General features: G+C 43.2%; 1 protein-coding gene across 2 annotated transcripts in view; it reads right to left on the reverse strand.

Annotated features, from left to right (window-relative positions):
- Positions 1–211: 211 nt before the first annotated feature.
- Positions 212–26,048, reverse strand: part of GPR156 (G protein-coupled receptor 156) — a gene marked incomplete at its 5' end in the record, with an annotated part of 41,704 nt that continues 15,867 nt past the window's right edge. Inside the window, 7 exons of one of the 2 annotated variants that reach the window (XM_084231068.1) lie at positions 212–1,700; positions 5,951–6,109; positions 12,132–12,368; positions 15,065–15,160; positions 16,105–16,218; positions 18,450–18,560; positions 18,813–18,948. In XM_084231068.1, the coding sequence (XP_084087194.1) occupies positions 363–1,700; positions 5,951–6,109; positions 12,132–12,368; positions 15,065–15,160; positions 16,105–16,218; positions 18,450–18,560; positions 18,813–18,948 (2,191 nt within the window). In that variant the 3' untranslated portion in view covers positions 212–362. Of the gene's footprint in view, positions 1,701–5,950; positions 6,110–12,131; positions 12,369–15,064; positions 15,161–16,092; positions 16,219–18,449; positions 18,561–18,812; positions 18,949–26,048 lie in introns of both variants that reach the window. The other variant, XM_084231067.1, reaches the window with a different exon arrangement.

Raw genomic sequence — 26,048 nt, forward strand, 5'->3', positions numbered from 1 at the left:
TGGTGAACAGACTTGTGCACCAAAAGGCTAGTTTGATGGGTCACAATCCAACAACTCTGGTTCTACAGAAACTGTCCATTCATCCCTCCATCTGTGTGTCCGCCCAGACATCCACCTGCTATTAACTCTATAGACTACAGGCTGCCCAGGACAGAGACCTCTAAGCTCCATTAGCACCTTTTGTCCAGAGTATTTTATGCGGTCAGAGTTGAGTCTTTTACAGGCATGCTGTGAGGTAGTAACAAGACAGGTAACACCTCCCTTTTCATAGATCGAGAAGTGCACGAGTGAGCATAGCTGAAACTTGGTAAGAGGCAGGTCTGTTCCCTGGAGGCCTTGGTACAATTTGTCCTGGATGTTGCTCACACCAGCGTGGGTTTCAAGTCATCTTTGAAGTTCACAATAGGCTTGGAGCGGGCCCACAACTTTTCCCAGGAAGCCAGTCCCCCAACAGGCTCAGGGTCAGTGTCTGACGAGCCACTGTCACTGGAACCAGAGGAGCTCTGGAAGCAGATTTCACAGTAGGGCCGGTGGCAGTGGCAGAAGAACTCGTCTGAGCTGCTGGACTCAGTGTCCAGGTAGCTGCACGGAGAAGGAAGGGAGGGACAGCTGGTGGACCCCAGAGGCTGCCGCTGCTGCTGCTCAGACAGGTCTGGCAAGGTTCTGGACAGGGGTGGGGCAGCGGGACACTGGGTCTGGTCAGAACCAGACAGCGGGTGAGGGCAGGCTTCATGGCTCCCTCCAGCCCCTTGGGGCTCTGCCTGGCCCTGCTTGCCGCTTTCCAGGGTGGCGGGCCTATCTTGAGGATCTGTGAGGAGTGAAAGCTTCTTGGAAGAGGGTCTTGGGATCCCGGAATTAGGAGCTTGGGGGTTCAGGCTACGGCTGTCCTTGGTCTGCACGTTCAGCCTGCTCTGTGCCCCAGAAACAGTCCTGTTCACCTGTTGCCTCATATATGAGGGTGCAGAGCCGGGAAAGTGTGAGCGAGCCTGCTGTGCTGCTCGCCTTCTCCTCACCATGTAGGGGCTGAAGCCCAGTTCCTTGGAGGGGGGCATCTTCTGGGTACTGTGGGCAGCTCTACTCTTCCAGGGTTGCTGGGGACAAAAGGGAGAGGAAGGAAGGGAAGCCTCAGGGCCCAGGTCCAGATCTTGCAGGACCTCCTGAAGCTTCTCCCTAATCACCGAATTGACCCTGGATAGTCGCTTTGGGGGTTCCTCTGAGTTCTCTAGTTGTCTCTGGCTCTGGGGAACAGCACCTTCCTCACCTGGTTTGAGATTCTGGCAGGGGGCGATGGTTACCTGGTCTCTTCTTTCTGCCTCCCGGCTTTGCTCAACCTGTGGCTTCTGGCTGCAGCCTAAATTTAAATGATCAGAAAGGTCTTGTAAGTTAGACATCTCCTTCTGTTCTGCGGAGGGGCCAGTGTCCTTCCCTGACCCCTCAAGGTTTTGCACACTTAAGAAAGTACTCTGGGAGTTCTGGGCAGCTGCGCTGGTATGTTTCTGAGTGTCAGAGAGGCATTCAGAAGGCCCTTGAGCTGCCGGGCTGTGGGCAGAGACTGAGACCTGGACATCGTTGCTGTGAGGAGAGGCAGGAGGCACAGCCCACTCGGGGGGCTCATAGGTACACTCAGCTGACATTAGCCTCACTAGCTTCTCTTTGGCGTTGTTTACTTGTTCCTGCAGGCTCTCAATCACAGCATTTTTCTGTAAATAAAAGCAAAACCATCAACAGAAGATAGGCTGAAGTTTTTCACATTGTTCCAGAACTGGGTTTAAGTTCTAGTTCTTCCACATACCAGTTGGTGATGTAGGCGCTGGGAAGGTTCCTAAAATGAACTGATGCAGGTAAAGTGCACCAGTTTTATCTGCACATGGTACTCAGATAAGGTTAACCATGATTTATTGTTTCATGATCTTAACCCCGCCCCCCCACCCCCGAGTCCACAGACTGCGACAATGTCTGAGAAGAGCAGTCAGAGGTGGCACAACTAGTCTGTCACCTTTCCTTAGAACCAAGAGAATCAGGTCCTCCGCAGGACACAAGGCTGAATAATGCTGGCATCACCCAACTCTGGGTTATCACACATCTGTAAAATACAAGTGAGTCTGAGGCACATTTCAAGGGCCTGAGCAAATGGGGAAACAAGTATTTTGCCTCCTGTTAAACAGACTAGAGGACGGGAAGAACAGGGTAAAGGATGGAGGTTCCTGTGCCAAGGTGACAAGACTGGAGTCACCAGGGGCCAATGAAAATCTCAGGCTGGCGCTATCACCTCTCACACCTGGACCCCCAAGTAGGAGTTCAAGGCTACCATGTGGCATTATCACCTGTTGATATCCCCCAAAGGAGTGCAGGCACTGGAATTACTGAAGAAGCTTTTTCTAAAAATAGGATTGTTAGGCCTGGGTACCTTGATCCAGAGATCCAGAAAGGAGGCCAGAAAGGCTGGGGCAACTCTCCCATTGAGCTGCCTGCTTGCTACACGGCTGTTGGTTGATAAATAGGCTGTGCTGGAGGTGAGGGCATTGGAGGTGCTGCAGAGGTGTGTGTCTGTTCTATCTGCAAGATTACTGCGCGAAGCAGGAGGCAGAGCATTGGCAATGGTGCACCCTAAGCATTTTCTGGTGGTGTAGGTGGTGCTTCTAGCTCACACCTCATGTTCTTCTGAAATTTCTGATGCTCAAAGGCAGAACTACTGCTCTCTGTTCATAAGCAGGCAGGTCACTTTTGTGATTATTGGTACTACCAATAACCAGTTTCACCTAGGTTTACTCTTTTATCAGCAGGGGAGGGGCCAGGAGCAGTGAGTAATTGGTGAATAAGCGGAAAGGGACTTGCCTCTGAAGAGCTGCCTGTCTGCTCTCCCTTTTCCTCACCCTCCAACTGCAAGGTCTGGGTGGTGCCAGGGAAGTGTAGCTGACTCAAGGACTCTGCAGGAGCAGAGTACATGAGTAGGGAGGTACTCATTCCGGGTTTTCATGAGTGGCAGCAGATCTCTTTGAGCTGCTGGCTGCACAGGAGGGACCCCAATCCTCTGCCTCTTGAAGCCACCCACACATTCTCTCCTGGCTCTGGAAGGCTTCTACTGCCTCACAGAGTTAGAAGGAAGCCATCAACGGATGACAACTGCCCCAGCAAGAAAACTCTGAATGCTGCTTTTTTTGTGCCTTATCCACAAATTCCTGGGAGAGTAGAGAAATAGGATAAGCATTGAGTTGGGAAAATACTCTTCTCCCAGCAAATCAAACAACTGAAACTGGCTTGTGACAAATTTTGAAATGTCAGCTTAAAGAGTCAATTTCCTATCTTTCAGGAAGGGAAGTTGGACTCTGTTTGCGCGGTGATGCATACTAATTAAAGGTGGAGTGTGAGACCAAAATCCGACCCACCATGGCAGCTGCATTTAAACGCGCTTCTTAATGATTGCTTTTGGCACATCCAAGGAAGCAAACATCCAAGGCATGTTTCCTAAGTGCAGCCACAGGAGAAATGGAATCACCCTCTTGTTTCTAAAGGTCAAGGATGAAGAGTAATAGGTGAGCTTCCTCAGCTGCAGAGTATAAAATGGGGGGTTCCTCAACCTCTGGGAAGGTTCTGCTGCAGACTGGGAAGTCATTGACAGATGCTGTCCCCAACAGCTTCCCTGGGACCCTGGCCATCTAGGCAAGGGAGAGAAGAACAGCAGACAGACAGCCCAGATGATGGCAAAGAAAGAGGAGGGCGTAGGGCGGCAAGGGATTTTTCAGAGGAGGGAACCTCACCCGAGGAGCTGGAGTGAGAGTTGGTGCACATATTGAGGCAGGCGATGCCAAGTGGGGGATTCAGATATTGGAATCACAGGGCCCTGGGATGGGCTGCTGCTTCTCAGGCCTCTCCTGGGAGAGAGGGTGCAGGTGTAGGTGCTGCAGAAGGCCAGCGTTTTACTGTCTAGGCATCTGGAACCTATTAGGGCCCTTCTCTACAGACTCCAGACATCTTTTTGGAAAGAACAGACTCAGTCACTGTGTGGGAAACGGGGCAGCATGGCAGAAGTACAAAAAGCACGTCACAAATTACCATAAGGTTAGAGTCCGTCTACTGGCGGTTCCAACATTAGCTGATTGTGAATGAAAACCATCCTGGCTGTTCTCGCCAAGTTTCTGGCTTTCTGTTTAGCCAAAAAATGCTTTTTTGGAGACTTCACAGAGTATTAAAGGCAATGCTACACCCTTGTCAGGTGGCTCTGAATGCTTTGTGAAGAGTAAAGAAATGGAGATGTACTACTCTGAAGGATAAATAAAAGGCCCAGAACTGAGGGTAACATGTGGGGGACTAGCAGGCTCTGGGGAAGCTTAATCCCTTCCCTGGGCAAGTTCCGCAGGTTCCATCGCACCACCCTCTCACATAGGGGCTACTGACACCCACGTGTCAATCCCATTACAAAAGACATAGTGTCCCAAACAGTACCTACTCAGGCATGTTCTGTACTGAAAGATATAAGGGCTATAATTTAGCTAGAGTGAAAATACTGACTAATTCCTCAATGCAGCCTTAAGCTTTTCCATGTGCTTCCTTCAAGCCCACACCACACTGTCCAGTTCCAGGAGAGTTGCCAACTCTGGCTCAGATTGGTGCTACCATGATATCTGGAGATCCTATTCATTTCCCTCTCCACCTCTAGACACCTCCTGAATTTCTGGGTTGGTAGGATGATTGAGCTTTCTAGTTAGAAACTAGAAAAGATGGGAGGCTCGTAATATCTCAGAAATGAGGGCATGTGGGCCTCCGTGGGGGCTTAGTGGGTGGAGCACAGCGCTGTGAAGCTGTCTGCAGCCTCTGCAGCATGAATTCGATTCCCGGCCGGCCAGGGAGATACCCACATGGCGTGGCAGACCTCTCCTGTCTCACACGCTGCTCCCCTCAGCAGTGTTTTCGGTCCTTCTGCCTGTTCTGCTCCCTGCTCTGTCTCTGGTGAATTCTCTCACCCTCCTGCGCCTCTGGCCTGTACTCCAGTTCTTGTATAAATAAATCTTTAAAAAAAAGAAATGAGCACATGACTGTTTAAAGACAGGGCATATCACACAGAAGAAGCTGGCACCCATTACTACTCAGGGTTTTTTTTTTTTTTTTTTTTTTTAAGAGGCATGTTTTATTTATTTATTTATTTGTTTGTTTTTTCGTTTATACATGCACTGGGTACAGTCAGAAGCGCGGGAGGGTGAGAGAATTCACCAGAGCCAGAGCAGGGAGCAGAGCAGGCAGAAGGACCGAAGTACACTGCTGAGGGGAGCAGCGGGCGGCAGGAGAGGTCTGCGCGCCATGCGGGACCCTCCTCCGGTGGCCGGGGAGCAGCCGGGGATCGAACCGGCGCGGCAGAGGCCGCGGGCAGCTTCGCAACCCAGTGCTCAACCGCTGCGCCACCGGGGAAGCCCACTACTCAGGGTTTTTATATTGCTATTCCACTTACTTGGAATGATTTTTCCTTGCTTTTTTTTTTTTTTTTGCCTGACCAATTTATATTTAACATTCAGCTCTCAGCACAGTCTTCTGACTGCTCTAATTAGGTTGTTTGGCCCTCACCACCCATTTTTCTGTCCTACCATCCTGATTTTTGCTTCATTCTTATCACAATTTATAATCTGATGTTTACTTCACCAATATCTATTTCTTATATTAGACTGTGAGCTCCATGAAGGTAGGGACTATACTTATTTTGCTCACCAGCACTTAGCATACTACCTGGCACGCACATGTCCAATGAATGGATGAAGTGGGTGAGGGTCAGCAATGGGAAGGTCACTGGGGAAAGGATTTGCTTTGAGGTTTTGCTTCTTGCTAAGGTTTTGCTTGCTGTGGCCAGGGAGGAAGCGGGGAATGGGAGGAGAAGGAATGTTAGCAATGAGAGCATCTGGGGCCCACCGATGCATGGCTGGAGTTCTTTTTAGAGAATGCACCAGACAAGGGGGCAACTTACTTCTGTGAGGAGCCTTTCCATGGAGTTCTTCTCTACTCCAGCATGGCAATTGTGTTCCTCACCATACTGGGTATGGAAGCTTTTGCTGGGGGTGCTGAAATACTTGGCCATGCGTCTGATTGTTTGGTTTTCCTCTTCAAATGCCTTCCATTGCTTCAGCTGTTAGATAAAAGAACACTTGTAATTTATTTAATTACACACCCAGAAACACATTCTCTTATTCTTACAGGCTTACTCAAAAACACCCAGGAATGACAATGTTACAGATACACATATGCACAAACTATTCTTTCATCAAAATGTAGTTTTCTCTGGAAAATTCCTAGATAACAATGACAGAAGGTAGAGACAATGTTAAGATTACAGTTTTTAAAATGTTGAACAAAGAAGATGGCAGGTAGATGAAATAGAACAATCTTGACTTAACCCACCTACTGGTGCGCTGGTTAAAGAAACTGGAGTTAAAGTACACTTTAAGGGCCATATTTTAAGCCAGGGTTTAGAAGTATAAAAGAAATAAGCAAGGATGTTTCAGATGAAGCTGTTTCTAGTTGCGTGTAGCAGTTCTTAATTATTCTCATTTTTGAATAATGCTATGCTTACTGCTGTCGAAAGGGTTCCTTGCTGGAGGACCCAAATCCAAATCAATGACCAAAGTTCAGACAGAAAGAAAACCACGGATGTCAATAAAAATCAATAGAAACAATAGAACATTATGTTTGAGACCTGACCATCTTTTTACCTTGACAAATGAGGAACGACTCAAAAGAAGTATAACTTGTCTAAGCCCACTCTTTCCAAAAAAGAGTCACAGCTATAACCAGGGTGCTGTGTCACACATGCCAGGTCTTCAACATAGCTGAAGAGAAACTCTTAACTGGGGGTGAGAGGCTCCCCCTAGGGGCAGAATTTTTTGCCTTTCTTTTCTAAAAATAATTTTAAAAACATCCTTGTTTATTTTTTCGCAGTATAGAATTTCTCCCCCTCAGGTGCGGTCACCATAGTTTTCCCACCACCAAAGGGGCAGATTTTTTTTTTTTGTGGGACCCTCGCCGGCAGCTGGGGAACGAACCGGCGCTGCAGAGGCTGCGGGCAGCCTTGCTGCCCAGCGCTCAACTGCTGCACCACCAGGGGAGGCCCAGGGACAGATTTTTGTGCGAAGTAGGTTTTGGGAAATAATCTTTGGGAGCATGGACTGGTTTAGTTTAACAGGATGGAAATGAAATAGGACATTTACAAAAAGGATCCTCCTGAGCTTCTGGGGTGCCATCTCTACCCTTTTCCCCTTAGGAATTCTCATAATTAAGAGTCCTAGCGCTGTAGACTGGGTACTCTGGCCTCTTAGCCGTAGAAAGGATGCTGAGGAAGCCTCATGGGCTCCTGAGGTTTCTGCGCTCAACCATTAAACATTCATTAAGCTCTGTCTATTGAGTGTAGCCCACATTTGGTAAATCTCAGGATTCTAAATCCCATCATCCATTTCTTCTTTTTTTTTAAGATTTATTTTATTTATACAAGAGCTGGGGTACAGGCCAGAGAGGTGCAGGAAGGTGAGATGATTCACCAGAGACAGAGTGGGGAACAGAACAGGCAGACGACCAAAAGCACTGCTGAGAGGAGCAGCGGGCGAGACAGGAGAGGTCTGCTGCGCCATGTGAGTGCCTCCCTGGCCGGCCAGGAATTGAACCTGTGCTGCAGAGGCTGCGGTCAGCTTCACAGCGCTGCGCTCAACCTGCTGCGCCACTGCCACCGGGGAGGCCCTCCTGTCATCCATTTCAATGTCACATTCTCTCCCAAGACCTCTTGGGTCCTCTGTTGACTCAATGTGAGTCTTTCATGGTTCATTAGGATTTAGTGTGACTTGTGCTGGGTGAGGCCAGGAACCTCCTCTCTCAGATGCCCTTCTCAAGGATCCCCTCCCTAGGGTGCTGTCAGTTCCCTGCCTTCCTCAGGAACTGCCTGCTGAAGCCCAGCACCATGGGGTCGCTCTATAGGGCCTCTCTAGGCTTGAGCAGCCCTCCAGTGTTGTCTTCCTAGCACTGACCCTGCAGTGTTGCTCCCTCTCATTCCCTAACAATATCGTTTTCCTTTCTCTCCCCTAGCTCCTAGTCTGAGTCCTTTCTGCATAGCTGCTGGAGGAACTGTTCACACTGGTATAAGGCTCCTTGCAATGTTTTTGGTCTGTCTCACTTACAACTAGTGGGGTGAAGCCAGGGTGCCCCTTGACCAAAGTCCCCTCTCTCTCTTAATACCCCATTTGTGAAGATCCTGGTCCTTGAGATATGACCCTTCAGGTTTTCTGGAAGCTATAAATAAATGACCCTCAGGTCACAATTTCAGGACCTCTCTGTGGTGCTTCCTCCAGAAGGAAAGTATATTCTTGTTTTCTCAACCTCGGTCCCAGGTGGGTGTGGCAGGTTGAAGAATGGTCTCCAAAATATTTCCCTCCTAATTCCTGGAATTTGTGAATGTTACCTTACATGGAAAAAGGGATTCTGTAAATGTGAGGTAAGGATTTTGAGGTGGATAGATTATTTGGGATGCTCCAGGTGGGCCCAGTATAGTCATTAAAATCCTTTCAAGAGGAAGACAGGAGGGTCTGAGTCAGAAAAGGTGATACAATCATAGAAAGAGAAATGGAAGGTGCTGCAATCGTAGCTCTGAAGATGGAGGAAGAAGTCAGTAGTCAAAGAATGTAGATGGCTTCTAGAAGCTGGGAAAGGGATGGAAGTGGATTCTTGTCTGAAGCCTTGAAAGGAATGCAGACCTCTGGTGCCTCTGGTCATGGAGTTCCCTATCTGCTCATTGGACTTTCTACTTCTCTTTGAGATTGGTCTTCAAGACCCCATTTTCTGAGGTGGTGTCACCAAGTCACAAGATAAATTGCAGCAATGATTGACAGCACTTCCTTAAATACTTATCACGTGTTATAACTCCTTACTTGTCTGCTCCCAGCTTGCAGAGAGATGGTCTTGTGTTTAACTGCATGTTTCCAGTGTTTAATAAATGGGTGAATGGATACATGTACAAATGAAGGAAGCTTTCCTTTAAAAAGCTCCTCTATTTATTGAGGGTTCTGGGACATATACAGATAACTACAAGAAAGAATAGAAAGTCCCCTGTACCTTCAGGGAGGAAGAAGCAGATGAAATACTGTGAGGGTTTAGGGGAGGTAGACAGAGTGAGGGGGTGGACCGAGGGAGGGGGAGGAATATGTAGGAATGGGTCACATTCAGGTCACAAAAGCAGAGACTGGCTCATGCTGAGGTTGACCTCGAGTTTGGCATAAACACGTAGGCATTTCTTGAGGGCCTGTGGAGAATGCTACTTGGTCCACCTGTCTCTTTAGTAGCGTCCCCTCTTTCAACCAGTTCTCTAGCGCCGCCTAGCTGCCCTTGAGGTATCTGTGCCTGTGTTTTCACAAACCTGTCCTACCAGTGTCCTTTTTGAAAGCTCAGTGGCAAGAAGGAAGCCCACCTCCCTGCTCCCTCACTCACTTTTCCAAGTTGACTCACTTTCCTCCTCTGCTAGGAATACAGACACTCTCACAAAGAGAATCTTTACCACAGCCTCCTCCTGAACCAGAGGGAAAATCAATTCAGGGGCACACAAAAAACTGGCAAACCTTAGTTACTTTTATATTTTGAGAAAAAATTTTCCTCCTCACCCTAAAATACACTGACTATAAAATATATTTTTTAGTTTTATATCATGGTCAATTCAAGGGCAGAAAACTCATGATAAAAAGAATAGAAGAGGAAAGATATAGCAAGAGAAAGTGAGCTCAAGACAACTAGAAGGAAAAGGGGAAGTCAGATAGGGAGAAGGAAAGAGAAAGGACAGAGCTGTCCATGCCCAGTTCCTATTTCCTGTGGTAACCCATTCTCACTCCCACTTCAACAAAACAAGTGCTCCTTGCTTAGTTCAAACCTGGAAGTCAGATTTTAAGCTAAATTTCATCCTGCATCTTTGTATCTGTAGATGGACGTATAGCTAGGTATCACTACCGTGTTAGGTGCTGAGGGCTCAAACACCCAGGGGAGTGGAAATTTTGTATTTGAGGCTTAGGACCTAGGAGGGACAGAGTTGAGTATGGAGAGAGGAGACAAAAGTAGAGTCACATCATGGAGGTTGTGGGTTCACTCAGTTTTAAGAGAGATGAAGGCCTTGTTTTAGATTAGTAAGGCTTTCCTTGGTAGTTTTTGGTGATTGGTTCTGCCCCAAATTATTTTATTTTCCTATTAGCTCTAAATTGTATCCCTAGGTCTGTTTTCCATATTTTCTTATCTAGGCTCTCATTTTTTGTCTCCTTGTTTCCTGTTTCCTTAAATTAGTTCAATATTCTGTCATGTCTAATTGCTTATTTAATGTTTCCGTTGAGGTTTTAAATTTAGCAAATATTCTTCATCTTTATTCAATGTTTCATGATCTAAGAGTACGTCCTTCTCATGATGATTTGTTTTGAAGCCCATTGACAAGACAAATCAGAAGTCTTCTAAAAATTTCTATTTTGCTTCCGAGAAAGGTACCTTCTCTCAATCTTCAGAAATTTGTGGTTCTTGTCCTAGGAACTGCAGAATCTTTTCATATTTCTCCCTGAATTGATAGTCTTATATGAGAAGAGCTATAGTTTTATATAGTCTGGCATATATAGTATAGTAAGCACATTTTCTTAGCTACAAGATAGTTGCTAGAGCTCCAGGCATCACATTCAAGGTAGGAAGAAGGTAGAAAAGGCGATGCTAATCACACAGCTGTTTTAGAAAGTGAAAGCTTTGTCATAAGCCTCGGAGAGAAACTTTGATGTTCAAAACTGTGTCACATGGGTATCCCTAGCTATAAGGAAGGTTGACAAAGTAAATATTTAACTCTTCTAACCTATAGTGAGGTAAGTCAGGAAGGATGGGTTACCAATCAACAGTGTTGGTCACAGGGCCTATGGAGTGGGCTTCCCCAAAAGCCACCCCTGCTCTCCACTCCCTTTCTCTCATCTCCCAGGGAGGAACAGCCTTTACTTTTTAGCATGTGCTATCTCCCAGAAAATGAGTCTAAGCTCTTAATGGCTTCCTTCAACCTTGTTCTTACAGCATTAAGATTCAGAACAAATTCTTCTATTTTCTACCACAGATGTGATACCCATTCTTAGTTTTTAGTGCTGCTGCTACAGATTTTTCCATATTTGCTTATTCCATTGAGTATTTTAATGAGAATTTGAGAAAAGAAGAGTAAAGGGACTATGCCTGCGTTTCACCATCCTCTCAGATTGCATGTGTTTTATAAATATACTCTAACCCCATATCAGCCAACACTTCAATTTGGTTAGCTCCCTTGTGGAGAGGTCATTCATAGTCAACTGGAAGCTACAATGGGAATCAGGATGGGGTCTTGAGGGAGTAGTGGGATGAAGGAGGCCTCAGAGGGAAGAAAAAAGGAATGAGAAGGGAAAGAGAAAGAGTCTAATGCCAAGTTCATTAACTTGCACATATGTGGCTCAGTGGTACCCTTGGGTATAACATGAATAATTTAACATCACTTTTCTTTCAGAGCCTATGGATTCCTTTGCCTTTCCCCTGACTCCCTTTTTTCCTCTTTACTGTCTAGATATTTCTGCTTCTGTCGTCCTTCCTCATTTGCCTTCTCTTAATCTCCGTAATATGAAACACATTTTTATTTAGCTTTAATTTCTCCTTTTAAAAAGAAGAGGAATGTCCTATATAGTCTTCTAAGAAAGGAAAAAACATTTTAAGTTCCATAAAGTTCCAAATGAGTTATTTCCCCTGTGAATATGTAATCCCACGTAGGGATGACATAAAGGTTCCTTACTCCCAGGTTAGTGAGAGAAATGACATTATCAGGAAGTCTGGGCTTGGGGGTGGGAGGGGGTTGGGATGAATGAAGCCAACTGGAGGGTGGGTATAAAGGCAGGTAGGCAAGGTGGCCCAGAAGGGCTGGACATGAGCTGCTTTCCTAGCTGCTTGGGGGCAGGGCAGAGCTGTGCTCATTTGGGAGAGCAAGGAGGGACGAACAGTCAGTCAGCTTACTAAAATCCCCAAGTTCTTTGTGACTCTCCAGTAAATAGTACCCAAAAATCTTAGTGGAAAACAGTGAGCAACTTCTCATGCCTGATGAAGACTCTTGAGTGACAGAGGACTGGCCTTGCTAAATTCGCCCCAGAGCTTACCTGGGGGATGAAGATGAAGCAGTTGACTGTGGTTGTGCAAACAAAGATACCTCCAGATGTGAGTGCAAAGACCAGGTTGGGCCAGGAGTGCAAATATCTGGTGATCACAAAAAGAAGCCCAGCAGCCAGCACCACAAGGTTGACCCCAACCATGGTGGTTAAAGACTGATTCACAGGAGGAGAGCTAACGTGGTCTGTCAGGCCCGCCAGGTAGGCACCATACAGCAGCAGCAGGCCCTGGAGGGGGAGAGGAGAAGCAGAGACTCAGAGAAGTGGCATTATAGGCTTGTTATGTCCCAGAGGGTAGTAGAGCTTGGACCAATTTCCTCATCTGTAAAAATAAGGATAGTGATTCTGACATTACAAGGGTGCTAGGAGGATTTACTAGGAGAATTCATGGGGAGATCTTTAAGGTGGCTCCTAATACCTAGTAACTGCTTAATGAAATTATTGTTTTCCTCTCCTTTATAGAGAATTAGTTTATTGGAGTTCTGCAAGTTGGAGAGGACTCTGCCAGGACAAGCACAGGACAGCTGGTGCGGGTGAGTAGGAGTCCTAAGAAAGGGCTTGCAGGCACAAAGTGGGCTGGTGGTGAGGGCTACCACATCCAATCCACTGTGTGGTTTCACACTATATGAAGCTGAAGGGCATGTGGAATCTGAAACAGCTCTATGGTCTGTTTGTCAAACCATGTGCCATGGCAGGGGCAGTGCCCTGAGGAAGGGGCTCTTTTTTCTAATTTTCCCAAAGGCACCATCTGCTTTCCAAGCCCTGCACCTGCAAGATTGCATCTGCCTAGAAGGGATGCCTTTTTCTAATTACACAAAGGATCTCTATAGGCTAGCAGCGGCTCTGTGCCAGTGGGTGTTTATGGGAAGTGGAAAAAGACGAGAACAAAGGCAGGCTGGGACCTAGGCAAGACTGTGGGGGCAGGCGCAGGCAGCACAGGCTCCAGCTATCCCCTTCACCCACTTTGTGACATTCCCTGCCCCCACCACCAGGAACCCAGGCCCCTATTCTTCTTTCCCATGAATATAAACTTGCTACCAGAGATCTCATTTGTAATATGGAGAAATGACTCACAGCATCTGAAAGTGCTGCGTCTCCTAGAAGGAGCTGCATTTAAACAGATCTTCAATGATTAGATGACATACAAGTCAAGAGACGAGTGGGGTCTGATTTTTGGGTAATTTTGGGCGTGCAGTGAAGTTGAATTAGATAAATGAAATGGGTTCTGTGATTTTGAAATGTTCAAATATGATTCCACTAAATGTTTTAATTCCACTAAAATTCTTGTAAAAGGAGACTAGGTGTGAATAAAGCCTCTATACATTCATGACTTGTGTTTGAGGGAGTCCTGCCTGATACTTGCAAATGATTCACTTTCACAGCTTAGAAGTGTGGGGTATGGGGCAGTTGATAGGTTCAGGTTTGGGGCCCTACAGATTTGGGTCTTTCCCAGAAACTGCTCATTGGCCAATGAGGCCATGGGGGTCTAGATTAGTCAGTTTCCTCTTGCTCAGCACTTTCCCCCTTTTATTTTCTTTCTTATTGTCTGGGAGAAAGATACTAGAGAAATGAAATGGGGAAAATAACTCAAGTTGAGATATAAGGCAAGGTATTATGCGGGAAGTGCTAAGCTTCTGTGCTGGGGGTGGGGAATTACTTTTCTACAGGGACTCAGGAAAAGGAAGAGGCACTGTGTTTTTCAGAATTGTCTGGGGGCAGCAGGAGATTAATAATATCTACATTTTTAAGCTCTTCTGATGGGTCAAGAGTAGCTGAAAACTCTTAACTTGCATTTACTCTCAGAATAGTTCTGAGAGGATGGTATCATCATTCCCAGTTTACAGATGAGGGAACTGAGCTCAGAAAAGCTAAATGAGGTACAGGGTCAGCTAGGAAGGCGCTGAGTCAGAATTTAAGTGCTGTTCTGTCATATTCTGCAGCTCATTTTCTTAATCATTAGCAAGAAACTAGAAATCAAGAGCTGTTTACTTCCTAGTGTTTTCTCTTAAAAATATTTCTCTCAAAGAACATATGCATAGTTAAAAAGCAGCATTTCCCTGTCCTAAGTCTCTCCATCTCCAAGCTTATCTCTCAGAAATACCACTTGAATGCATTCCTAGCGGTGAAGTGAGTAGAGTCTATAGTTAGAGAATACTGAGTTTTATAAAAACTCTCTGCCAGCAATCAGTCCTCTCTATGCTGACAGTCAACAGGCAGCTCCCTGTCATGGGACTTACCCTGTTTATTGAAACAGGTTTGCTCTATACTCCTCGGAGCAATATCTCTGTCCCTCCAAGCTGAAAACAGGCTGGTAGGATAGTTGTCTCACCACCTATAGTGCCCTGAAGAGGTCTACACCCTTGAGAACTAATGTCCTGCTTTTGCCACCTAACAGAAACAATGGTGACATGATGGGACACCCAGGGTGGTACGGGAAACACTCTGAGGTGGCTGGCACCACTCAAAGGATACTTAGAGTCAGCCCTGTTTTCAACTAGAGTGAGGTTAGATTGGGGGAAGCTAGCAGGATATCTTCACCAAAATCTTGAAGAAAGACACAAGAGGAATAATAAGAGCATTTAAGAGAACATTTAAGAGACCCACTAACTGGGTCTCCTTATAATTTCCCTTGCAGGAAGTTGGGGAGAAAATTGAAAAAAAAAAAAAACAGACTAAAAAATGGTAGAAACAGGTGAATTCTATGTGATTTGGGGGAGGACTGAAGGAGTTGGAAAACTGGCTCCCTCAACAAAAGTAAAAAGGAGAGAAATAACAGCAGCCGTGGCTTTGAGACTTACACATCACCAGAGGTGGCCTCTGATTTTAATATTCTTTGTAGAAATTATCTTGTTAATAACTGTAATCCCCTTTTCATATCCATTTGCTGGTGACAGGCTGTATCCTAAGGAAATATGGTTACCTACCTTGCATCCCAGAACAAGAGTAATCCAGACATCAGAGTATCGGGAAGCACAGAAGTGTGTGCTGGTCAGAGAACAGGACACATCTCTCCTCGTCACCTGGGGGGAAACAGAGCCAGGACTGAGGGCATCCACAAGTACCAGGAATACTCACTGGATCTTTTTTGAGGATATCCCTTAATACTATAAACTTTAAGTGATTCCATTAGAGTTGGAGGAAAAGATGATATAAATGGGCTGACATGTGTATACAAGGTGGCAGAAGGGCTTACTCCTCCCTAATGTACTTTGATACCACATTGATTCAAATTAGTGCACCAGCAAAATTGCAAATTATTTCACACTATGTGCTTGCTATTTGTTAGTAGCAGAAACCTTAAATATTAAATCTACATCAAGATTCTGGTCTATTTCTCAGTCCCTGTGAGGTGGGAGATATAGAATACTTCCTATTAATTAAACAATATGTATTGGGTACACTTGAGACCTTTACCTGTATTGTTTCACATAACCTTCACCAGAGCCCTAAGAAATATTATTACTTCATTTTACCTATGAGAAAATAGAGACTTAGGTTAAATGACTTTTCCAAGTCTATATGACAGGTAAGTGGTAGAGCTGGAATTTGAACCAGAGTTGACTGACTCCAAAAACTATCTCATAATAATGCCTTCACCTCTCAACATTAGGGGAAGGAGACTTCCTGAAGCTGAAAGTTCTCATTAATGATAAGGTAGGAGCAGAGATAACACCAGGCAGATTCCAAGTGTACTGACACCTCAGAAGATGAAGATGTTATTGGAAGACACTGGGCAGGAGAAACAGTAGGAATGGTAGCCCTTGCGGACAAGGGGCAAGGCATTCACAGTAGCCCTAGTTTCTGAGTCTTTCCCCTCTTTGGGTGGTTTATCTCCTTGTTTGGAAGATGACCACACACAGTTGCTTGCTACTGGGAGAATGACACCTGTGTACCCACAGAAACCAGTCTCCCCAGCTCAGAAATTAAATTCTCCAGGGTTTGGGCCCCTCACCGTCATACTGACACCAAGAATCTGGAGGCACTGGATGGGATCAGTCAGCACCCATGTCATGAGCAGGATCACATCAGCTATCACCAGGGCTGCCACCAACCCCAGGAGCTGCAGGTCTTTGATTATCTGCAAAAGAGTCAAGGCCATAATTTCCCTTAACTAACTGGCTGTATGGCACAAGGAGTAGAGTAACCTATGTGTTATGAACTGTATACTACAGAGTTAATCCTGGCAAGGCGTTTCAAGTCCAGCCACCAATGATGAAACAGAAGCTAATCATGTGCAATAATTTCTATGTCCATAACAGCATCACTACTAAATATGGTCATTTGTTATCTTTTTCATATCCTATGTTTTTCCACAAAGGATATAGGAGTCTATAAAATAAGAATACCATTCTTTATAGATGTGTTTATTTAGAGAGGTGTGGAAGTTTTCACATAAAACAGTTAACCATTAATCTGGAGGGTGGGACTGAGAGATAATGGTGGTGGAGGAGGCATTTTCTCTACACAGGAATCATTTGACTTAATAAAAGGAGAATGTGCTACTTCTGTGATGACAAGAATAAAATTAAGAAAACATGTACTGTGATAGAATGAAATATTGAAAACTATCAGGGAAAAGAGAAAATAGAGAGAATTATGACATCTGGGTAAAGAGTACATAGTACTATGAATGAGGCAGAAATGTGAATCTAAGTTTTTGTCAATCAATGAGAAGAAAGAAGCATAACCAGTAATATGATACATGGTGTTTTATGATCATGCTGTTTCATGATACATGGTTAACACACAAACAAATCAGATCCTTATTCAAACTATTGAAAAACCAGTGAGAAAAGGAAAATATTTGAAGCAATCAGCAAAAAACAAAACAAAACAAAACAAAACAAAACAAAAAACATAGAAGAACAAAGATAAAGAAGATATTGGGTACATAACCAAGATTTTCCAGGAGAGGAAAATCTTCAAAGTACTAAAATTAAAAAAAAAAAAGGCAAATCTTAATCTAGGATTCCATAAACAGTGAAAATATCTTTCAAAAATCAAAGGAAAAATAAACTTTTTTTAGATAAATAAAAGTTGAAAGAATTCAGCATTAGCATACACTAGCACACAAATTAATGTTAGATATCCTTCAGGCAAAAGGAAAATGATGTCCATTGAAAACATGGACCAATATAAGGAAATTAAGAGTTCTGGAAATGCTAATTTCATGGAAAAACACTATTTTTGTTTTTCAATATTTTTAAAAATAACAGTTTAAACAGAAATAACAATAGTGTAGAGTTTATAAAATATGTAAAAGTAAAAATTATCATTCAAAAATTGGAAAGGAGAAAAATATAAGTATATTAGTATAGATACTTGTACTATATAAATGTCAATTATATATACAAACTCTTAATAGAAACTGAAGAATGGATACATTCTAATTCATTATATAAGAACAGCATTACCTTAATGCCAACATCAGAAAAAGATTTTACAAGGAAAAAAAACTATAGAACAACATCCCTTAAGAACATTATACATTTTAAATATGTGCGGTTTGTCTCATACCAATTATACCCCAATATAACTATTTTTAGCAAAGGAATCAGTGTTCAAGAGAGATGGATGAATTTATTGTCTTCTAAGCAATCTTTTTCATATGTATGTTTACTCACAGCTGAGCTTTTGACAAATATTCATTGAGATATAATGATGTTTACTTTTAAAAATAATCTCATCATTTCAGAGATGTAAATTCCAACTGGGTGATATATTGTCTCTGGGCAGGACTTACAGCCAAAAAGTTTGATGATCAGACTTTGAGGTTTGGGCAGGTCTATTAAGGATTTGATAAAAAAAGGAGAATGTGATTAATATGACACCTGATGTCAAAGACATGCTGGTAATTTGACTGCCACAGGGCTTCTAGGGTTGATTCTATCTGCCAAAAAGGCCCATCCCTCTTACTGCAGAGACTGGCCTTCTAATGGCAAAGAATTCGGCTCCTGTGGGGGAATAATAATGCTGGCTTGCTACAGCTTTTGTGTAATCACTGTCCCTTCCCTTTCATCTATTTCTGGGCATGGTGCTCTCCATTACACTGGCAGGTCCTGGCCAGCTGAGCAGTACCAGAGCAGTCCCCAGAGCAGTACCACGGCCTGGGGCACATAGGAAGCATAAGCTCTGTTCAAAGATCTACGAGGGTGGGGCATTTATGAGGTCACACAACCTGACAAGGCTTGAAATGAGGAGTTGGAAATTCAGATGGTCGTGAAAGGATGAGACCAATTTAGAGAAGCTTTCAATCAACAGTGAAGGTGCCATCTGCAATCAAGCAGTGTGTACTTGCTGCCTACTCACCACTCGCTTGTCTGGGGCCCTCTGGGTAAACACCTTGTAGAGTCGCCAGCTCTTCCCCAGAATGGGGCCAATCACCAGGGAGGTTCCAATGCACAGCAAGGACAGTCTTATCTATGGATGGGAAGGGACAGATGCAGGAGTCATGAGTGGCGCCTCTGTTAGTTCTCCATTCTTTCCATCTGCAAAACCTCAGACCACAGCGGACATGGGGCAGAGGGCATGACTTGGCCTTCAAGGGCTGGCTTCTGAGAGTGTCACATCTATGAGAAAGAAAGTTAACCACCACTCACAGGAGCCAGCTGACTGGAAAATTACCAAAACTCTGGAGTTATACTAAAAACAAAATTTTAATCCTTCACCTACCTGGATGAGAGTTTCCATTGAGTTTCCCACTAAAGCATCTTGATCTTGAATCCCAAAGAGGTAAGCGCTACTGTAAGTCAGACAACTGCCCAGTAAGGTCACAATATTCAGATTGGGACTGGACATCTTCACAATCCTAGAGGGAATCAGGAAGAGGGATACTTACAATCATGACCCTTTGACCCAGGAGTGAGCAGAGATTTCCCACCAGTATTATTTCCAGCAGCCTGAGTAAAGGGCCCCTGGGAAGAAATCACTTCACAGCCCTATTACAAAGTGTTAAAATTTATTGTTCTAAAAGAACTGGCACTTTCTGCTTGTAAAACTCCTAGTCTTTTAAAAGAAGGCTGACTTCCTAAAAACAAGTGGTATCAGAGAAGAGTTAGAAATTTTCCATGAAGTTTGTGGTTGCTAAGAGACTGCTCAGTGCAAACTAGTGAATAAATAACTAGCAGGTAGACACCTCGAGAGACACAGTTTAGAGCCTTTAGAAATGAGTTTGTAAGGCAAACTACTATTTGGGAAAACATTTGGGATTTTTCCTCAATTTACTTTACTTGATAAATAAATTGTTTCCCTCTCTTTATTTGGCCAAAAGAGAAACAGAAAACAGGGATTGCAAGACTGACATTTGGGGAGGTTCTTTTCTTTAGTATTTTTAAATGAGGTCACAGAGTACTTTGATGATTAGAGGAGGTGTAGATAGGGTTTCTGAGAAACAGTGGGCACCAGAAGAGTCACAGGCCAAGACTGAATTATGTGACTGGTTAGCACAGGGGAAACTCAAGCTTACAATGTACAGGGACTAATGATAATTAAGAAGTAAAGATAAATAGTAATAATTAAGAAAGAATGTAGCTGTATTTACGACTTTCAGTCTAAATAGTGTATTCTACAAAAATGTAATATTTACACTACAGTTATTTTATAATTACAAAGTTTTACTTTTATTTTCAAATAATAACTAGGAGGAAAGCTTTCTTATCTCTGTAACTGTTATTACCTGACTGATCACTTTGAACGCCAGAGCCAAGGCAATACCATGTGTTTAGTGCAGCCTATTTTAATGACAGGCAAAGTGCTAAGGAGGTTTGGTAGTATTGGATTTGCAAACATCATAGCCATCACCAGCCCAGTTTAATTACTTTGGGTTGGCAGCTTAACTGTGCATGAGCATGAACACTAACCCACCTTCCTGGGCCTCAAGCACCAAGTGCAGTTACCATAGCCCAATGAATCTCGTTGAGCTTTTTGTCTTGGAGCAAAACCTTGATTTCTTTTTTCTTCCTCTAAAAGTCAGAACAACTTTCACGGATTCCTCTTATAAAATGGAGATAGTAATAATTCTCCGGCCACCTTCATCAAAGAGCTGTGAGAATTCATCAAGCTATACAGCAAAGTGAGGGGTGCAGGGCCTGGCACACAGTAAGCATGTTGCCAGCACTAGCTGGTGATGTTATTAATTTCACCATGAAAGTGAGGAATCATCTTTTCCTTATGCTCTTTTCCTCCACCTATACCCAATTGATCGCCAAGTTTTTTCATTTGTTATTTCAAAATTACTCTTAAAGCTGTCCCTCACTCTTGGTTTCTGCTACCACATTTATCTGGGATTCAGTCACATCCCAGGAACGACGGAACTGGAGTCAGGTATGACAGGTGGGAGTCCTAGTGCTGCCACTCACTGCTGTGTGACTCTTCTTCGTCCACCCACATGGTAGTGTGAGGGTCAAAAGGGGTGTCAACCAAACTCTTTGAAAACTTTATAGTGATACAAAAATGTTAATTTTTAGATTTTTGGTGTAACCTTCAGTTCTCTGTAACACCTTATCTCCCTATCCTAATACAGCTTGTGTATTACTTTCAGACTAATCTTAAAATATTGATACCACCTTCATCATTTAGCAAAAGAATTACATGTATAAAGAACAATTTTCTCTTGCTTACCTGAAGTTTCCTATATCCAAATATAAGGTCTAGCCCTGTCCTACCTATCCACTTACTCATTCAGGTTTGCCTCCTTTGTTATCATGTCTTCAAATTGTTGACTTACATAGAATTATCTCCCTTAGTTTCCTTATTTGAAGATCACTGTACAACCAGGTCTTATTTCATGTAATTCAGTATTGTGATTTAGAATTTCCTCCCCTTCCTGATTTGTTTAGGAGAACTCAATTTTGTTATTTTGACAAAAATATACATTACATAGGCTATTCACATCACAGGAATTAAAGCAAATTCATTTTTCCACGTGGACATGTTATGGACTTTTCCATTTATTTTGAATTTTTTCCTAAGCAATTTTACTGAAAACATTCCCTCAAAGGAAAAAATGAATAGAAGATGGTTTACCCATTTTGTTTGGCCAAGTTAACACCTGCAAAGTCACTTAAAGGTGAAATCATTTCAATTCAGCAGGTGAATTCTGTCTGGGGAACATCTTGCTACTTTGATAGGAATTTAAAACCAATGTCATATTTTTCTGTTGAACTAAAAGATGAAGCCTACATATGCTGAATATCTTAATCACCGCAAACATGTAATTTCTACAAAACAAGACAATTTAAATATCGTACTTATAAATAGCCAGTCTCATCTAGATTTCTTGTGTTACATTTATGAAGATATAAAAACCTGAGACTGGGTTGCTGGCAGTCAGAAACAGTGGGATTTTTTAAAAAAAGGATTATGTAGCTATCTTGTTTTTCTTCATTTGTTGGTTTGCAATGTAAGATAAGAGCTTTCTTGATTTTTCCATTCTCAAGTAAGGTTATGATACATATAATTAAATATTTGTCTGCATTGGCAGAACCTGTGTATAATACTTGATTATCATTCCATAGTCTAATGAATTCAGATACATGAGTGATATTTACCAGATGTCACTTAAAACAGATACAATGTTTTAGAAATCTTTATAAAATATTGGTTTCTGAACTTGGAGGCTTATTATATTTGGAATTATGGAGGATTAAATGATCATCCTGTTTCTTCTTCTTCTTCTTCTTTTTTAAAGATTTATTTATTTATTTATACAAGCACTGGGTACAGTCAGAAGGGTGGGAGGGTGAGAGAATTCACCAGAGCCAGAGCGGGGAGCAGAAGTGGCAGACAGAGCGAAGACACTGCTGAGGGGAGCAGCGGGAGAGGCAGGAGAGGTCTGTCGCGCCACGTGGGACCTGTGGCTGGGGATCAAACCGGCGCGGCAGAGGCTGTGAGCAGCTTCGTGGCCCAGCGCTCAACCCCTGCGCCACCAGCGGAGGCCCCCATCCTGTTTCTTCTTAATGATGTTTAAGGATTGAGTTTGGAAACATGGCCTGGGAATGGGGCACAGTCAACTTACTGTGCGCCACTAAATAGAAACTTCTCTACAATGCCACAGGGGCATGTTTTCTAAGATGCTACCTGCGAATCAATACAGATGGTATCACTGATCTTTAAACCTACCTAAAACCAAAGAGGAACATCTTTCCAAAAACTTTTTAATAAATCAATGAAGATTTAAATTGTGAAAATGTTTTGAATTTTTTTCAATCCACTTTTTAAATCTTTGCTATAATGGGATTATAAATCTATCTCATCTGGATATGTTCCAAACAGCTTTATCATAATATTATTTGGTATGCTTCAGCAAATGTGACTACTTTGCTATCTTGTTTATTTCTAATGTATTAGGCTCAAAAAATGAACCCAATTCAAATTGTGTGCACCTCAAAAGTATATTTGTGTGATCTTTTAACCATTTATATTCAAACTTTGTATCATAAAGGAGAGAGTAGTATGGCCCTGCTCCTTCCTGTCCTGCCTGGACCACCACCCTAGGAGATTGTCCTAGGAGATTTCATTAACTTTTCTTTTTTTTTTTTTTGAAATTTATTTTATTTATTTATGCAAGAACCGGGGTACATGCCAGATGTGCAGGTGGGTGAGAGGATTCACCAGAGACAGAGCAGGGAACAGAACAGGCAGACTGACAAAATACACTGCTGAGGGGGGCAGGCGCGACAGGAGAGGTCTGCCTCGCCATGTGGGACCCTCGCTGGCTAGCTGGGATCAAACTGGCACTGCAGAGGCTGCGGACAGCTTCACAGCGTGGCGCTCAACCGCCTGCGCCACCAGGTGAGGCCCTCATTAACTTTTCAAACTCCAAAGTTCTAAATACTTTAATCATAATGACTTCACTTTATTCTACTTTCAGATATTGGTCATTTGGAATGGTTATACTTCAGAAATTTTAAAAACCAATATCCCACTCTGACACAATCCACCCAAAATTTAATCCCTCGTCTTCTACCTCAACCTGTTTTTACATTCTTCCCCTGTTCAAGTAATGGCAACTTCACCTCTCTATTTTCTAGGACCAAAAATCTTGAAATCATCCTTCACTCTTGCCCACTACCCACATCTAATCTGTCTTGCAATCCTATTGGTTCTATCCTTGAAATATGCCCAGAATCCAACTACTGCTCTTCACCTCTGATGCTACCAGCCTGATCCAAGTTTTACTTTGTATTTATAATTTGAATGACAGCAATAGCCTCCTAACTGGTCTCCCTACTCCTACTTTGGATCTTGAGCATTCAAAGCAATCCATTCAAAGTAAATCATGTCATGTCTGCTCAAAACCCAGGAAAGACTCTCCATTTTACTCAGAGGGAAAGACAAAATCTTTACCTGGTTCTACAGGCTTATACATTTGGTCCCTATGAACTCTCAACCTCATTTCCTACTTCTTCCTCTTGCCCACTCCACTACACACAGGCTTCACTCGCTTTAAGGTTTTGATGTGGCTATTCTCCTTGCCTGGATCATTTTAATTTATATATTTACATGGCTCACTCATTTGTCCTCTCCCTTCACGTCTTTGTTCAAATGTTACCCTCTAAGGGCCTCCCTGGTGACGCAAGGGGTTAAGCACCGCATTAGGAAGCAATTTGCAGCTTCTGTAGCATGTGTTCGATCCCCAGCCAGGGAACAACCCACATGGCGTAGCAGACCTCTCCTGAATCACCCGCTGTTCCCTTCAGCAGTGTATTTCGGTCCTTCTGCTTGTTCTGCTCCCTGCTCTGTCTCTGGTGAATCCTCTCACCTTCTTGTACCTCTGCCCTACACGAATGTTCTTGTATAAAAATAAATAAATCTTTAAAAAAAAAAAAGAACCAAGACAGTCAAGGTCGGGGAAGAAAATTACCCAACTTTGTACATTTTTTGTCACCAAAACTGACAGTCTCCAATATCAATCAGTCAAGCTTACAGTGCTACCAGTCAATCTTTTTATTTGTTACATGAGGTATTTTCCAACATTTTCTTTATGACTGACTTACCTCATTAGCTTCAAAGACATAAGAGCATGTATCTGTTTGAATGATGCCCTCAGTCTAGGTTTGGTGGCCGCCTCTAAGTCCTTCTAACACTTCACTATGTTAGAGACACTGTGCATCTCAATACAAATACTGTGTTATATACCTGTTTTTTTTATGTTTGCCCCACTAGACCGTTTCTACTTCTCAAAAGCCAGGTTGTTTCTTATTCATCTGTATCTTAGTCCCGAGCAAAGTCTTCGGAAAATGTTAAGTGTTTCATAAGGATTTGTTGAATGAACTGAATTAATGAATTCATTAATGACTACTGAAGGCCCATCTTTTCTTCCTTTCTTTGTCCTCTTCCCTAATCTCATTTTTACTTGGCAAAATTCTCCTCTGTCAGGTGGAAGGATGAGAACTGTTGTCCTTCCACAAGTGTGTTAAATGGCTCTAAAGTAGCAGAAATCCCTGGCAGTCAGAGGGAGAATCAAAGCTGTTTTGTGCCCGAGTGTTAAGAGAGATCCATTCTGGGTAGTGGCAGAGAAGTTTGAAGGGAATTTCCTTGGAATGACTGGGAGCTCCCTGGCATTACTGAACATAAAAGGGCCAGAGATATTTGGGTGGCTCTAAGTGCCGTGGTCTTCCACAGACACTGGTTTTTGACTCCTTGGCAAATCCCCACACTCTAAACTCTCACTGAAAAGCCTTGTCATCTGGGTAACACCCTCGTTTGCTTCCCCTCTCAGTATGATGCTGAATGGCATCTAAATATAAATGAGAGAAAAAACTGTAATAGGATGCTTATGAAGCTTTTTGTTCTCCCATTCTTTGTTTCTATGAAAGTGCAGCATATTGGGGGGATTTATATTCACATATATGTACACACACATGTTTACTTGTCTCCAGTGAAATCAGGCCACTAGAAAGATTCCTTTCCATTGGCTGAATTCTTCCTGAAGAATACCCCCAGGAAATGCTTTTGTCTAGTATGTCTCTAACATCATGTGTTGAGGGCCATCTAGGCTTGGAGGGGCGATGACAGCCCTTGTCGAGCAATTGATGGATGAGACCTCACCTTCATCACCACACAGACTACAGATGCTCGGCTGACATCTGCTCAGAGGTTAACAACATGCATCCCGTTCCCTGGCTTCAGAAACTCTACTGATCTTAGGTTGATTTGCTGGTTACAGCTAGTCTAGGAAACACGTCTTTACACATCCTTGTAGCCTGATTGTTTTTTTCACGAGAGTTAAAACAGTCAGCCTTGCCTTGTGTCCTGGGTAGGCCTATTCTCTGTTAAATACACCTGCTATCCTGTGGTCATGGTCCTTACATTGCTTTGTTTTACATTGCTTTAAGAGCTTCTACCTAGTATTAAATCAGTTCAGGCCGCTGATGCTGGAGAGGAGCTAGAAGAACAAAGATATTCTGCCAGAAGAAAATGAAATGGTTGGCAGTGATTGAACCTGATGAAATCTGAGGTCCTTCCAGCTCTTCCCTTTTCAACTTATTCCAGAGGCAAGTTTCTTTCCCTGCCACTGCTTATTAATAAGCCAGTCACGCTTTACATTTCTGCCTTTCTCCCTTAAGCAGGAACAACAGAATGACCTGGTTACCAGGGATACAATAGAATTTATATATCGATCAATCAATCACCAAAATAGTTAGCTATTAAGTGCAAAAGAAAACTTGCTAAATATCCTGCTCCCAAATTCCCCTGTTGATGACTTCGGTGTCTCCATGTTTTATTAGTTATTATCTTTTTAATGATATTATTATCAACCATTAATTCAACAATTCCTAAATACCTACTTGTCAGGGTATTAAGAAAACCTGGAGCTACAAAGGCAAATGTCTTCAGCTCATTAGAACACCAAGTCCTGATTCCTAATTTTTTCATTGCAAAGACAATTTTCTTAACCTATGTTTT

The sequence above is a fragment of the Talpa europaea genome (assembly GCF_964194135.1).
Source record: "Talpa europaea genome assembly, chromosome: 4".
Lineage (NCBI taxonomy): Eukaryota > Metazoa > Chordata > Mammalia > Eulipotyphla > Talpidae > Talpa > Talpa europaea.